Source organism: Scyliorhinus torazame, chromosome 10 (genome assembly GCF_047496885.1).
Source record: "Scyliorhinus torazame isolate Kashiwa2021f chromosome 10, sScyTor2.1, whole genome shotgun sequence".
NCBI classification, from domain to species: domain Eukaryota; kingdom Metazoa; phylum Chordata; class Chondrichthyes; order Carcharhiniformes; family Scyliorhinidae; genus Scyliorhinus; species Scyliorhinus torazame.
Window position 1 is genome coordinate 203,548,384 of NC_092716.1, and position 16,481 is coordinate 203,564,864.

Here is a 16,481-nt window from a genome sequence, read left to right on the forward strand (position 1 = left end):
ATTGGAGAATCTAGAACTAGGTCACTGCTTAAAGGCAAAGGGTCAGGGCAGCACGGTGGCGCAGTGGGTTAGCCCTGCTGCCTCACGGTGCCAAGATCCCAGGTTTGATGCCGGCTCACCGTCCGTGTGGAGTTTGCAAATTCTCCGTGTTTGTGTGGGTTTCGCCCCACAACCAAAGATGTGCAGGCTAGGTGGATTGGCCACGCTAACTTGCCCCTTAATTGGAAAAAATGAATTGGGTACTCTAAATTTATATTAAAAAAAGGTAAAGGGTCATTAATTTAAGACCGATGAAGAGAATTGTTTTCTCTCAAAGGGTCATGAGTCTCCTTTCGGACTCTTCCTCAAAAGGTAGTGGAGGCAGAGTTTTTGAATATTTTTCAAGGCAGAGCTGGATAGATGCTTGATTAACAAGGGGGCGATAGGTTATCGCGGATCGGCCGGAATGTGGGATTGAGGTTACAATCACAGCAGCCATGATCCTATGGGCAGAGCTTGCTCGAGGGGCCGACTTCTCATCCTAATTAGTAGGGTGCTTCATTCTAGAGTCCTATTTATAATGCAATTCACATTGCAATACCAATTAAAACGTTAAAATAAAATGTGTTTTGTGATGTGGAGGTGGCCTGTGATATCACAGCAGCTTCCCCCACCCCGTGACATAAGTGGTTTAACTGCGGGCATGATTTCACCATTTAGAATCACTCCTTTAATCCCCACTAGTACAGGAGATCAATACGTCTTTCAAGACAGACTTGCTTTCCCTATGCGCACACACATTTAAAATCAGTTCGCATTTAAGAAGCATCACTAATGTGAGGCGACTGCAGCGCAGTTTCCACAGAACAAACAGCTGAACTGAAGGCGCCCGCGAGACGGCCTGCCCAACGTTCCAATTGTAACCGGCCCACTTCCGGTTCCCCTGGCACGTACCACTGTCTCAGCTAGAACGGGGAGAGAGAGGGGGTGGTGTTTGGATACATTAACATCAATATGACAGCAGCTGAAAGACTACAAGAAATGAACAATACATATTTTCGTCTATTATTGTGTCGGTGATCATGGATGAGTTTTTGTTTGTCTCCCTGCGTTTTTTTCTAGTGGGGGATGGTCGGTACTCCCCCGTCCGCTGCGGTGCGGGGTGGTAGGCGCTGCGCGCGCCGCCGGCCGGTCAGGCTGTTGGTCACAGTCAGTGAGGGGCGAGCGGCGGAGGGAGTGGAGTCGAGCCGGCAGGGGGCAGCCGACGGAACACAATCGCTGCGAGGGAGCGGAAGGGAACAGAATCATCGGCCAAGCGAACCCGGCGGGGGGGGGGGGGAAGGGAGAAGCTGCGGCTGTTTTGTGCGTCCCGGGCCGGATGGGAGCGGCGGCTCCATGGCGCAGCCGGGCTGTGTGAGGTCGAGAGGCCGGGTGTCGGCGGACAGGCTGCGCTCCTGGTGGGAGGTGCCGGCCATCGCTCACTTCTGCTCCCTGTTCCGGGCCGCCTTCGCGCTGCCCGATTTCGAGATCGAGGTGAGTGAGACTTTCCCCGAGGCCTGGGGCGGAGGTACAGCCCCCCCCATTCCCCCCTCCCCGATCCCCCCCCATTCCCCCCTCCCCGATTCCCCGATCCCCCCCATTCTCCGATCCCCCCCATTCCCCCCTCCCCGATTCCCCCCCATTCCCCGATTCCCCCCCATTCCCCGATTCCCCTCTTCCCCGATCCCCCCCATTCCCCCATTCCCCGACCCCCCCATTCCCCGACCCCCCCCATTCCCCGACCCCCCCCATTCCCCGACCCCCCCCATTCCCCGATCCCCCCCATTCCCCGATCCCCCCCCCATTCCCCGATCCCCCCCCATTCCCCAATCCCATTCCCCGATTCCCGCCCCCATTCCCCGATCCCCCCCATTCCCCCCTCCCCGATCCCCCCATTCCCCGATCCCCCCCATTCCCCGATCCCCCCATTCCCCGATTCCCCCCTCCCTGATCCCCCCCCATTCCCCGATCCCCCCCATTCCCCAATCCCCCCCTCCCCGATTCCCCCCCTCCCCGATTCCCCCCTCCCCGATTCCCCCCTCCCCAATTCCCCCCCTCCCCGATTCCCCCCTCCCCGATTCCCCCCTATTCCCCGATCCCCCCCATTCCCCGATCTCCCCCCCATTCCCCGATCTCCCCCCCATTCCCCGATCCCCCCCATTCCCCAATCCCATTCCCCGATTCCCGCCCCCATTCCCCCCTCCCCGATCCCCCCATTCCCCGATCCCCCCCATTCCCCAATCCCCCCCCTATCCCGATCCCCCCGATTCCCCCCTCCCCGATCCCCCCCCATTCCCCGATCCCCCCCATTCCCCGATCACCCCATTCCCCGATTTCCCCCCATTCCCCGATTTCCCCATTCCCCCCTCCCCGATTTTCCCCCCCCATTCCCCCTCCCCGATCCCCCCCCCATTCCCCCTCCCCGATCCCCCCCATTACCCCCTCCCCGATCCCCCCCATTACCCGATCCCCCCCCATTCCCCCGATCCCCCCCCATTCCCCCGATCCTCCCCCTTCCACCCCATTCCCCCCTCCCCGATTCCCCCTTCCCCGATTCCCCCTTCCCCGATTCCCCCTCCCCGATCCACCCCATTCCCCAATCCCCCCCATTCCCCCCTCCTCGACTCCCCCCGAATTCCCCACTGCCCCCCCGATTCCCACTGCCCTCCCCCCCCGATTCCCACTGCCCTCCCCCCCCCGATTCCCACTGCTCTCTCCCCCCCGATTCCCACTGCCCTCCCCCCGATTCCCACTGCCCTCCCCCCGATTCCCACTGCCCTCCCCCCCCCCCGATTCCCACTGCCCTCCCCCCCGATTCCCACTGCCCTCCCCCCGATTCCCAATGACCCCCCGATTCTCACTGCCCCCCCCGATTCCCACTGCCCTCCCCCCCGATTCCCACTGCCCTCCCCCCGATTCCCACTGCCACCCCCCCGATTCCCACTGCCCTCCCCCCGATTCCCACTGCCCCCCCCCGATTCCCGCTGCCCTCTCCCCCCCCGATTCCCACTGCCCTCCCCCCCGATTCCCACTGCCCTCCCCCCCCCGATTACAACTGCCCCCCCCCCGATTCCCACTGCCCTCCCCCCTCCCGATTCCCACTGCCTTCCCCCCCTCCCGATTCCCACTGCCCTCCCCCCTCCTGATTCCCACTGCCCTCCCCCCCCCCCCGATTCCCACTGCCCTCCCCCCCCCCCCCGATTCCCACTGCCCTCCCCCCCCCCCGATTCCCACTGCCCTCACCCCCCCGATTCCCACTGCCCTCACCCCCCCCGATTCTCACTGCCCTCACCCCCCCCGATTCCCACTGCCCTCCCCCCCGATTCCCACTGCCCCCCCCCCCGATTCCCACTGCCCCCCCCCGATTCCCACTGCCCCCCCCGATTCCCACTGCCCTCCCCCCCCGAATTTCCCCACTCTTCCCTCCCAATTTCCCCACTCCACCCCCCAATTTCCCAACTCCCGCCCCCCCCACAATTTTTACAACCCCCCCCGAAATTCACCACCCCGATTTCCACTGCCCCCCCGATTCCCACTGCCCCCCCCCGATTCCCACTGCCCCCCCGATTCCCACTGCCCCCCCGATTCCCACTGCCCCCCCGATTCCCACTGCCCCCCCGATTCCCACTGCCCCCCCGCTTCCCACTGCCTCCGCCCGATTCCCACTGCCCCCCCATTCCCACTGACCCTCCCCCCGATTCCCACTGACCCTCCCCCCGATTCCCACTGACCCTCCCCCCGATTCCCACTGCCCCCCCCGATTCCCACTGCCCTCACCCCCCCCTGATTCCCACTGCCCTCACCCCCCGATTCCCACTGCCCCCCCGATTCCCACGGCCCTCCACCCCCAATTCCCACTGCCCTCCACCCCCGATTCCCACTGCCCTCCATCCCCGCTTCCCACTGCCCTCCACCCCCGCTTCCCACTGCCCTCCACCCCCGCTTCCCACTGCCCTCCACCCCTGCTTCCCACTGCCCTCCACCCCCGATTCCCACTGCCCTCCACCCCCGATTCCCACTGCCCCCCCGATTCCCACTGCCCCCCCCCGATTCCCACTGCCCCCCCCCGATTCCCACTGCCCCCCCGATTCCCACTGCCCCCCCCGATTCCCACTGCCCCCCCCCGATTCCCCCTGCCCGCCCCCCGATTCCCACTGCCCCCCCCCCGATTCCCACTGCCCCCCCCCGATTCCCACTGCCCCCCCGATTCCCACTGCCCTCCCTCCCCTCCCCCACGATTCCCACTGCCCTCCCCCACGATTCCCACTGGCCTCCCCCACGATTCCCACTGCCCTCCCCCGCGATTCCCACTGCCCTCCCCCGCGATTCCCACTGCCCTCCCCCACGATTCCCACTGCCCTCCCCCACGATTCCCATTGCCCACCCCCACGATTCCCACTGCCTTCCCCACGATTCCCAATGCCCTCCCCCCCCGATTCCCACTGCCCTCCCCCCCCCGATTCCCACTGCCCTCCCCCCCCCGATTCCCACTGCCCTCCCCCCCCCGATTCCCACTGCCCTCCCCCCCGATTCCCATTGCCCTCCCCCCTGATTCACACTGCCCTCCCCCCCGATTCCCAATGACCCCCCGATTCTCACTGCCCCCACCCCGCCGATTCCCACTGCCCCCCCGATTCCCACTGCCCCACCCCGCCAATTCCCACTGCCCTCCCCCCACTCTGCCGATTCCCACTGCCCCCCACATGATTCCCACTGCCCTCCACCCCCCGATTCCCACTGCCCCCCCCCCCGATTACCACTGCCCCCCCTCGATTCCCACTGCCCTCACCCCCCCCCGCCGATTCCCACTGCCCTCACCCCCCCCCGACTGATTCCCACTGCCCTCCCCCCCCCCCCCCCCGATTCCCACTGCCCTCCTCCCCGATTCCCACTGCCCTCCTCCCCCGATTCCCACTGCCCTCCTCCCCGATTCCCACTGCCCTCCTCCCCCGATTCCCACTGCCCTCCCCCCCGATTCCCACTGCCCTCCCCCCGATTCCCACTGCCCTCCTCCCCGATTCCCACTGCCCTCCCCCCCGATTCCCACTGCCCTCCCCCCCCCCGATTCCCACTGCCCTCCCCCCCCGATTCCCACTGCCCTCCCCCCGATTTACAACGCCCTCCCCCCCGATTCCCAATGACCTCCCGATTCTCACTGTCCCCCCCGATTCCCACTGCCCTCCCCCCGATTCCCACTGCCCTCCCCCCGATTCCCACTGCCCTCCCCCCGATTCCCACTGCCCTCCCCCCGATTCCCACTGCCCCCCCGATTCCCGCTGCCCCCTCCGTTTCCCACTACCCCACCCCGCCAATTCCCACTGCCCTCCCCCACTCTGCCGATTCCCACTGCCCCCCACCTGATTCCCACTGCCCCCCCCGATTCCCACTGCCCCCCCTCGATTCCCACTGCCCCCCCTCGATTCCCACTGCCGCCCCCACCCGCCGATTTCCCACTGCCCTCACCCCCCCCCCCGACCGATTCCCACTGCCCCCCCCCCGATTCCCACTGCCCTCCCACCCGATTCCCACTGCCCTCCATCCCCGCTTCCCACTGCCCTCCACCCCCGCTTCCCACTGCCCTCCACCCCCGCTTCCCACTGCCCTCCACCCCTGCTTCCCACTGCCCTCCACCCCCGATTCCCACTGCCCTCCACCCCCGATTCCCACTGCCCCCCCGATTTCCACTGCCCCCCCCCCCGATTCCCACTGCCCCCCCCCGATTCCCACTGCCCCCCCGATTCCCACTGCCCCCCCCCGATTCCCACTGCCCCCCCCCCCGATTCCCCCTGCCCCCCCCCGATTCCCACTGCCCCCCCCCCCCCCGATTCCCACTGCCCCCCCGATTCCCACTGCCCCCCCGATTCCCACTGCCCTCCCTCCCCTCCCCCACGATTCCCACTGCCCTCCCCCACGATTCCCACTGGCCTCCCCCACGATTCCCACTGCCCTCCCCCGCGATTCCCACTGCCCTCCCCCGCGATTCCCACTGCCCTCCCCCACGATTCCCACTGCCCTCCCCCACGATTCCCATTGCCCACCCCCACGATTCCCACTGCCTTCCCCACGATTCCCACTGCCCTCCCCCCCCGATTCCCACTGCCCTCCCCCCCCCCGATTCCCACTGCCCTCCCCCCCCGATTCCCACTGCCCTCCCCCCCCCCCGATTCCCACTGCCCTCCCCCCCGATTCCCATTGCCCTCCCCCCTGATTCACACTGCCCTCCCCCCCGATTCCCAATGACCCCCCGATTCTCACTGCCCCCACCCCGCCGATTCCCACTGCCCCCCCGATTCCCACTGCCCCACCCCGCCAATTCCCACTGCCCTCCCCCCACTCTGCCGATTCCCACTGCCCCCCACATGATTCCCACTGCCCTCCACCCCCCGATTCCCACTGCCCCCGCCCCCGATTACCACTGCCCCCCCTCGATTCCCACTGCCGCCCCCCCCCGCCGATTCCCACTGCCCTCACCCCCCCCCGACTGATTCCCACTGCCCTCCCCCCCCCCCCCCGATTCCCACTGCCCTCCTCCCCGATTCCCACTGCCCTCCTCCCCCGATTCCCACTGCCCTCCCCCCCGATTCCCACTGCCCTCCCCCCGATTCCCACTGCCCTCCTCCCCGATTCCCACTGCCCTCCCCCCCGATTCCCACTGCCCTCCCCCCCCCGATTCCCACTGCCCTCCCCCCCCGATTCCCACTGCCCTCCCCCCGATTTACAACGCCCTCCCCCCCGATTCCCAATGACCTCCCGATTCTCACTGTCCCCCCCGATTCCCACTGCCCTCCCCCCGATTCCCACTGCCCTCCCCCCGATTCCCACTGCCCTCCCCCCCGATTCCCACTGCCCTCCCCCCGATTCCCACTGCCCTCCCCCCGATTCCCACTGCCCTCCCCCCGATTCCCACTGCCCTCCCCCCGATTCCCACTGCCCCCCCGATTCCCGCTGCCCCCTCCGTTTCCCACTACCCCACCCCGCCAATTCCCACTGCCCTCCCCCACTCTGCCGATTCCCACTGCCCCCCCCCGATTCCCACTGCCCCCCCCGATTCCCACTGCCCCCCCTCGATTCCCACTGCCCCCCCTCGATTCCCACTGCCGCCCCCACCCGCCGATTTCCCACTGCCCTCACCCCCCCCCGACCGATTCCCACTGCCCCCCCCCGATTCCCACTGCCCTCCCACCCGATTCCCACTGCCCCCCCACCCGATTCCCACTGCCCTCCCCCCCCCAATTCCCACTGCCCTCACCGCCCCCGATTCCCACTGCCCTCACCCCCCCCGATTCTCACTGCCCTCACCCCCCCCGATTCCCACTGCCCTCCCCCCCGATTCCCACTGCACGCCCCCCCGATTCCCACTGTCCTCCCCCCCCGAATTTCCCCACTCTTCCCCCCCCCAATTTCCCCACTCCACCCCCCGAATTTCCCCACTCTTCCCCCCCCCCAATTTCCCCACTCCACCCCCCAATTTCCCAACTCCCCCCCCCCCCCCAATTTTTACAACCCCCCCCGAAATTCACCATCCCGATTTCCACTGCCCCCCTCGATTCCCACTGCCCCCCCGATTCCCACTGCCCCCCCCGATTCCCACTGCCCCCCAGCTTCCCACTGCCTCCCCCCGATTCCCACTGCCCTCCCCCCCCCCCCCGATTCCCACTGCCCTCCCCCCGATTTACAACGCCCTCCCCCCCGATTCCCAATGACCTCCCGATTCTCACTGTCCCCCCCGATTCCCACTGCCCTCCCCCCCGATTCCCACTGCCCTCCCCCCCGATTCCCACTGCCCTCCCCCCCGATTCCCACTGCCCTCCCCCCGATTCCCACTGCCCCCCCCGATTCCCGCTGCCCCCTCCGTTTCCCACTACCCCACCCCGCCAATTCCCACTGCCCTCCCCCCACTCTGCCGATTCCCACTGCCCCCCACCTGATTCCCACTGCCCCCCCCGATTCCCACTGCCCCCCCTCGATTCCCACTGCCCCCCCTCGATTCCCACTGCCGCCCCCACCCGCCGATTCCCACTGCCCTCACCCCCCCCGACCGATTCCCACTGCCCCCCCCCCGATTCCCACTGCCCTCCCACCCGATTCCCACTGCCCCCCCCACCCGATTCCCACTGCCCTCCCCCCCCCCCAATTCCCACTGCCCTCACCCCCCCGATTCCCACTGCCCTCACCCCCCCCCGATTCTCACTGCCCTCACCCCCCCCCGATTCCCACTGCCCTCCCCTCCGATTCCCACTGCCCTCCCCCCCGATTCCCACTGCACGCCCCCCCGATTCCCACTGTCCTCTCCCCCCGAATTTCCCCACTCTTCCCCCCCCCAATTTCCCCACTCCACCCCCCGAATTTCCCCACTCTTCCCCCCCCCCCAATTTCCCCACTCCACCCCCCAATTTCCCAACTCCCCCCCCCCCCCCAATTTTTACAACCCCCCCCGAAATTCACCATCCCGATTTCCACTGCCCCCCTCGATTCCCACTGCCCCCCCGATTCCCACTGCCCCCCCCGATTCCCACTGCCCCCCAGCTTCCCACTGCCTCCCCCCGATTCCCACTGCCCCCCCCCCATTCCCACTGGCACCCTCCGATTCCCACTGACCCTCCCCCCGATTCCCACTGCCCCCCCCGATTCCCACTGCCCTCACCCCCCCCCCCGATTCCCACTGCCCTCACCCCCCCCGATTCCCACTGCCCTCACCCCCCGATTCCCACTGCCCCCCAGATTCCCACCGCCCCCCCCCGATTCCCACTGCCCTCCCACCCCCCCGATTCCCAATGCCCTGCCTCCGATTCCCACTGCCCCCCCCAATGGTTCCCTCTGCCCTCGATTTCCCCCCCCGATTTCCCCTCCCCCCCGATTTCCCCCTCCCCCGATTTCTCCCTTCCCCCCTCCATTTCCCCCCAACCCCCCATTTCCCTTTCCCCCCAACCCCCCATTTCCCTTTCCCCCCCCCCATTTCCCTTTCCCCCCACCCCCCCATTTCCCTTTCCCCCCCACTCCCCCATTTCCCTTTCCCCCCCACTCCCCCATTTCCCTTTCCCCCCCACTCCCCCATTTCCCTTTCCCCCCACCCCCCCATTTCCCTTTCCCCCCACCCCCCCATTTCCCTTTCCCCCCACCCCCCCATTTCCCTTTCCCCCCACCCCCCCATTTCCCTTTCCCCCCACCCCCCCATTTCCCTTTCCCCCCACCCCCCCTACTCCCTCCCCCCATACACCACCCCTACATCCACTCCCCCACCCCCCCAAGGTTCTTGTCTCCCCCTAGGTTCCTCTCCTCAACTCTTTCCCCCCCCCATCCCCAGGTTCCTCTCCACGACTCTTCTCTCTTCTCCCCCCCCCCCCCCCCAGGTTCCTCTCCCCGACTCTTCGCCCCCCCCCCCCCCCAGGTTCCACTCCTCACTCTCTTCCCCCCCCCCCAGGTTCTGCTCCCCCCCCCCCCCCAGGTTCTCTTCCCCCCCCCTCAGGTTCTCTCCCCCCCCCCCCCCCGGTTCTCTCCCCCCCCCCCCCCCAGGTTCTCTTCCCCCCCCCCCCGGCCAGGTTCTCTTCCCCCCCCCCCCCCCAGGTTCTCTCCCCCCCCCCCCAGGTTCTCTTCTCCCCCCCCCCCCCAGGTTCTCTTCTCCCCCCCTCCCCCCCAGGTTCTCTTCTCCCCCCCCCCCCCAGGTTCTCTTCTCCCCCCCCCCCCCCCCAGGTTCTCTTCTCCCCCCCCCCCAGGTTCTCTTCTCCCCCCCCCCCCAGGTTCTCTTCTCCCCCCCCCCCCCGCCCCCCAGGTTCTCTTTCCCCCCCCCCCCAGGTACTCTTCTCCCCCCCCCGCCCCAGGTTCTCTTCTCCCCCCCCCCCCCAACCAGGTTCTCTTCTCCCCCCCCCCCCCCCACCCACCAGGTTCTCCCCCCCCCCACCCCCCAGGTTCTCTCTTCCCCCCCCCCAACCAGGTTCTCTTTCCCCCCCCCCCCCCCCCGCCAGGTTCCACTCCTCTCTCTCCCCCCCCCCCCCCCCAGGTTCTCTTCTCTCCCCCCCCCCGCCCCCCCAGGTTCTCTTCCCCACCCCCCAGGTTCTCTTCCCCCCCCCCCCCAGGTTCTCTTCCCCCCCCCCCCCAGGTTCTCTTCCCCCCCCCCCCCAGGTTCTCTTTCCCCCCCCCCCCCCCCAGGTTCTCTTTCCCCCCCCCCCCAGGTTATCTTCCCCCCCCCCCCCAGATTCTCTTCCCCCCCCCCCAGGTTCTCTTCTCTCCCCCCCCCCCCCCACCAGGTTCTCTTCTCCCCCCCCCCCCCCAGGTTCTCCCCCCCCCCCCCCCCCCAGGTTCTCCCCCCCCCCCAGGTTCTCCCCCCCCCCCCCCAGGTTCTCCCCCCCCCCCCCAGGTTCTCCCCCCCCAGGTTCTCGCCCCCCCCCACCAGGTTCTCCCCCCCCCCCCCTCCCCCAGGTTCTCTCCTCCCCCCCCCTCCCCCAGGTTCTCTTCCCCCCCCCATCCCCAGGTTCTCTTCCCCCCCCCTCCCCCAGGTTCTCTCTCCCCCCCTCCCCCAGGTTCTCCCCCCCCCCCACCAGGTTCTCCCCCCCCCCCCCCTCCCCCAGGTTCTCCCCCCCCCCCCCACCAGGTTCTCCCCCCCCCCCTCCCCCAGGTTCTCCCCCCCCCCCTCCCCCAGGTTCTCTTTTCCCCCCCCAGGTTCTCTTCCCCCCCCCCCACCCCAGGTTCTCTCCCCCCCCCCTTCTACCCCCCCCCCCCGGTTCTCTTCCCCCCCCCCCCCCCAGGTTTCTCCCCCCTCCCCCCCCCAGGTTCTCTCTCCCCCCAGGTTCTCTTCCCCGCCCCCCCACCAGGTCCCCCCCCCCCCCCCCGGTCCCCCCCCCCCCCCCGGTTCTCTCCCCCCCCCCCCGTTCTCTCTCCCCCCCCTCCCCCCCCCCCCCCCCCGGTTCTCTCCCCCCCCCCCCCCAGGTTCTCTCTTCTCTCTCCCCCCCCCCCCAGGTTCTCTTCCCCCCCCCCCCCTCCCCAGGTTCTCTTCCCCCCCCCCCCCCAGGTTCTCTTCCCCCCCCCCCCAGGTTCTCCCCCCCCCCCCCCCAGGTTCTCCCCCCCCCCCCCCAGGTTCCCTCCCCCCCCCCCCCCCCAGGTTCTCTTCCTCCCCCCCCCCCCCAGGTTCTCTTCCCCCCCCCCCCAGGTTCTCTTCCCCCCCCCCCATGTTCCACTCCCCCCCCCTCCCATGTTCCACTCTTTCCCCCCCCCCATGTTCCACTCTTCCCCCCCCCCCATGTTCCACTCTTCCCCCCCCCCCCATGTTCCACTCTTCCCCCCCCCCCCAAGGTTCCACTCCCCCCCCCCCCAAGGTTCCCTCCCCCAGCTTCCACTTGCTCCCCCTCCCTAACCCCCCAGTTTCCACTCTTCACCCCCCCCCCCAAGGTTCCCTCCCCCAGCTTCCACTTGCTCCCCCCTCCCTAACCCCCCAGGTTCCACTCTTCACCCCCCCCCCCCCCGGTTCCCTCCCCCAGCTTCCACTTGCTCCCTCCTCCCTAACCCCCCAGGTTCCACTCTTCACCCCCCCCCCCCCCCCAGGTTCCTTCCCCCAGCTTCCACTTGCTCCCCCCTCCCTAACCCCCCAGGTTCCACTCTTCTCTCTCTTCCCCCCCCCCCCCCAAGGTTCTCTCCACCCCAGGTTCTCCACCCCCACCCCAGGTTCCATCTCTCCCGCCCCAAGTTCCACCCCCCTTACCCACACAGGTTCCACTCCCCTGCTCTCCCCCCCCCCCCCCCCCCCCCAGGTTCTGCTCCCCCTCCCCCACCAGGTTCCGCTCCCTTCGCCCCCCACCACCAGGTTCCACTCTCTTCCCCCCCCAAGGTTCCAGGTTCTCTCTCTCTCACCCCCCACCAGGTTCCAGGTTCTCTCCCACCTCCCCTCCCAGGTTCTCTTCCCCCCCCCCCCCCATTCCTTGGTCCCCGGCCCCCCAGTTCCCCCTCCCCATGATCCCTCCGCCAAACCACGTTTCCTCCTCTCCCCCCAACACGTTCGTTCCCCCTCGACCCACTCTTTCCCCTCTCTCCCCAAAACTAACCTGGCCTCTCCACCACCCCAGTCTCACATCACCCTGCCTCCTACATCCACACCCCCACCCACCACTTCCGCTCTTGGTGTCAGGAGAACTGCTCATACCCCATTGATGCTGTCACCTGAGCCCCCAGAGTCCAGTTTCTCTATTATCTCCGGCCTTGGCACTACCATCTTCTATTGGCTGGATTGAATTTGTCCATTATTTAACTGTGAAAATTAATTAATCTGGTTTCCAAGTTGTCCACTTACCCAGCCTTGGGGATGGGTTTAATTGTCTCCTTCCCCATGGGTTTCAGTTTAATTGTTGTCTTCTCCTTGATGCATTTTGACTTATTTATCATCCTGCTCACACTTTAGTTTTGGTTTAATTGTTGCCTCTCTCCCTTGAGTTGCACATTTTCATTTTTGTCCCAAATGTTCATTGCTGGATTTATCCTTCCTCAAACTCAATTTTGGTGCAGTTTGAGTAGGTTACTGTGTAACCCAATTAGTTTGAATAATCTAAGTGGGCCAAGCCATGACCCAGAAAGATTAAAATCACTAAACTGCTCCTTTTAAAGTCTATTTATATTTCTGTTAAAAGCTTCAGTGTTGATTTAGAAAAAAATAAACTTGCATTTATATTGCACTTTTCATAACCGTGGGATGTCTCACAATTGCTTTGTAGCCAATCATTTTTTTGAAGTGTAGTCTCTCTGCAGTTTGCAAGGTCCCACAAACAGCAATGTGATTACAACCAGATGATCTTTTGTGATGTTGATTGAAGGATAAATCTTCACCAAGACTTCACAAATGGCTTCCCTGTTTTTCATTGAAATAGTGACATTGGATCTTTTACATTTGCCTGAGAGGCCAGACAGAGCCTTGGTAGAGTGTACCAGCAGCTGAGCCATGGTTGGCGCAGTAGTTATTGTCATACTTAGTGCATATGAGGGGTCGCGTTTTCTAAGGTATAATCTGTCTGTGAAAAAAACACTTTATACTGTTTGTTGCGATTGTCCTTTTAGTTATTTTTGTTTGACTATTGAAGTTTAGTGACTCATCTCCTCTTAATCTAAAGCGTGACGTTATTTGTTTCATAATGCTGTGTAGGCGAGCTGTGGGAAATGGTGAAAACTACATTGAACCAGCAGAGGCAATGACGACGCAGTAATGTTTCCTTATTATAAACAAGGTGTTGCTGCGGAGTCTTATAGGCGTATGTGGCAATGAGAATTACTATTTCATGGGCCTTGACCAAGAATCTGCTTAACATTCCGTTCCCAATGTGTTGTATTCAGCATGACAATGGATTTCAAACTTAAAGAAGGAGAAAGCTGAATAATTAAGCCGGAAATAGAAATAAGTGACTTAAGTAAAAAAATATAATTTATATATATTATAAAAATATATGCTGGTTTGGCTTCCAGGTGGTTTAACGTGTACTGTTGAGTTTTGGAAAATAATGTTTTCATTCCAAATGAAATCAACCTTGCTGTGTCCCCTGAGAATGGGTATCACAGTACAGACTGTAAATCATTTCCTTCTGGTGCTGTCATGTCTATAATACCAGCTATCTGATTGTGCTGTCTTATACCTGTGTGCCTGCACTTAACCAAACATGTTTGTTATAATGTTGTTAGGTTCCTTTTATATATAAAAAGGATTTGCATGCACATAGCATCTTTTATGACCTTGGGTTAACTTGAAACACTTTACAAAGCTAATCAAGTCTTTTTTTTTAAAAAGTGTAGTCACTGTCATAATGTAGGAAACCTGGTAACAGCAGGATACCACAAATAACAATTGGGTGATGACTGGATAATCTGCATTTTCGCAACATTCTCTGCGGGGTAAATATTGCACGGTCACAAATATTGGGGAGAACCGCCCCCCTGCTTTTCAAAATGGTGCCACCTTTTATGTTCATCTGAGAGGGAAAATGGGGTCTCCAGTTTAACTTATCATCCAAAAGATGCTATCTCAGACAGTCCTGCATGAATTTCTGCCCAGGTCTGTGGACAGGGGCTGAGCCTTCTGATTCAGGATTGATCTATACCCCAGATCAAGATTCTGTTTGTCCAGCTGTCTGCCACTTTCTTGCCAAGTGCAGCCAAAAGTCTTCACCATGACTTTCATTGCTGTTCACATGTTTGCTGACTCACTGCTGTACAGTAATTGTATTTCTCTGAATGTTAAGCGAAATCTTCATGAAGGTCACTTCGAAAGAGGAAATTACATAATTGCGGTGTTTCCTTTTGGAATTTTTATTCTACAGGAACATTTTCAGATATTGAAGCCTGCAGTTTGGGGTGGCATTCATAGATTCCTAGAACTTCCAGTGCAGAAGGAGGCTATTCAGCCCATTGTGTCTACACTGGCTCTTTGAATTCATGCCACACAAGTGTCAGGCAATGACTGTTTCCAACAAAAGAGTATCTTGACCATTACCCTATGACATTCAATGGCATGACCATCGCTGAATCTCCCACTATCAACATAATGGGGGTAACCATTGACCAGAAACTGGACTAGCCATATCAATACTGTGGCTACAAAAGCGGATCAAAGACTAGGAATCCTGCAGCAAATAACTCACCTCTTGACTCCCCCATAGCCTGCCCGTCATCTGCCGTGAGTGTCCCCCTCCAGCAACACTTGAGAATCTTGACGCCATCCAGGACAAAGCAGCCTGTTTGATTGGCACACCATCCACAAACTCCCTCCAACACCAGCGCACAGTAACAGGAGTGTGTACCACCTATAAGATGAACTGCAGGAATTCGGCAAGGCTCTTGAGACGACAACTTCCAAACCCGTGACCTCTACCATCCGGAAGGGCAACTGGCACATTGGGTCACCACCACCTAGATGTTCCCTTCCAAACCACTTACCGTACATGAAATGAGAATTGGTTATTGTCACTGTGAAAAGCCCCTAGTCGCCACATTCCGGCGCCTGTTCGGGGAGGCTGGTACGGGAATTGAACCGTGCTGCTGGCCTGCCTTGTTCTGCTTTCAAAGCCAGCGATTTAGCCCTGTGCTAAACAGCCCAGAGGAACTATGTTGCCTGTAGGTTGATCCCGGGCATGGAGAGATTTTCTTATCAGCTGAGAGTGAGTTGATAGGGGTTTAAAAGAATGAGAGATGACCTTATTGAGACATATAGGATTCTCAGGGGGCTTGACAGTGTAGATGCTGAGAGGATGTTTCCTGTTGTGGGAGAATTCACAAGCAGAATTTAAAAAAATCGATGTAAACTATTATATTTGCATTAATCATTTTAATTATAAAATGACAGAATAAATAGCACTGTAGGTTAGAGCATCTTAACCTCTGGAATTGGGTTAGATTTCAGCTCATAATAATAGCATGCATTTTGCCACCGTCTTTCAGCAGTAAATGTCGTATGTGAACTTGGGTTGAAGTACATGTATCCGATTTTGGTAGGACTGCAATGCTAAGTGTCAATATATCTCATTAAGGATTGTTGATTCCAGTAGGGCGTTCTCTTTAGTGCTTTAGAGTTGGGGCACGTTATAAGGTAGATGCAGACAAATCTGTTGTGTTCCTGAGGGACTTGATCTACTGTGTGAACATAAAAACATGATGGAGAGGCAAAGATCAACAGGTCCACTGAGACTGCCTCACACAGTCACAATACATTAAATGTTGTGATTTACAACATCCACATTCACCAGCATCATGTAATCTTTGCAAGAGGAAAGAAAGATTAGAAACCAGACAGCCAATTTACAGTTGGGGTGGGTGGTGGATTGGTTGCACCAATTCAGGAAAGCATTGAACAAAATTGATATTATATAAAACAACTGATTTTGTCTCACGCCTTGAATGTCGTGAAATTTCCTAAGCATTTCACAGGAGTATAATTGGACATTGGGACATGTAAAAATAAGTTAAAACAGTCGCTGAAGGTAAGCATGCAGGTGCATTAGGCGGTAAAGAGACTAATGGTATGGTAAACCATTTCGGACCGAGATAAGGAGACATTTCTTCACCCAAAGAGTGGTGAGCCTGTGGAATTCATTACCACACGAAGTAGTTGACGCTAAAACATTGAATATATTCAAGAGGCGGCTAGATATAGCACTTGGGTATAATGGGATCAAAGGTTATGGGGAGAAAATAGGATTAGGCTATTGAGTTGGAAGATCGTGATGAATGGCGGAGCAGGCTCGAAGGGCCAAAAGGCCTCATCCTGCTCCTATCTTCTATATTTGAATTACAGTGTTTAGGGCAGTGGTTCCAAACCTTGGGCCGCGGACCACTGCTGGTCTGCGAGAGTACTGCAGGTGGTCCGTGGAATAATAAATAATGCAATTACGTGTTCCTCATGTATCAGAATCAATGTTTTGCTTCACAAACATCCTTGTCTGATCTTTATTTAAAAATTTAGAGTGCCCAGTTCATTTTTTTTTTTCAATTAAGGGGCAAAG

General features: G+C 61.1%; 1 protein-coding gene across 3 annotated transcripts in view; it reads left to right on the forward strand.

Moving 5' to 3' along the window:
• The first annotated feature begins 1,243 nt into the window (after positions 1-1,243).
• The window catches only part of LOC140384513 (uncharacterized), a 170,219-nt gene continuing 154,981 nt past the window's right edge, over positions 1,244-16,481 (forward strand). For all 3 annotated transcript variants that reach the window (XM_072466270.1, XM_072466271.1, XM_072466272.1), the window contains exon 1: positions 1,244-1,512. In XM_072466270.1, coding sequence (XP_072322371.1) covers positions 1,375-1,512 — 138 coding nt within the window. In that variant the 5' untranslated portion in view covers positions 1,244-1,374. The remainder of the gene's footprint in view (positions 1,513-16,481) is intronic.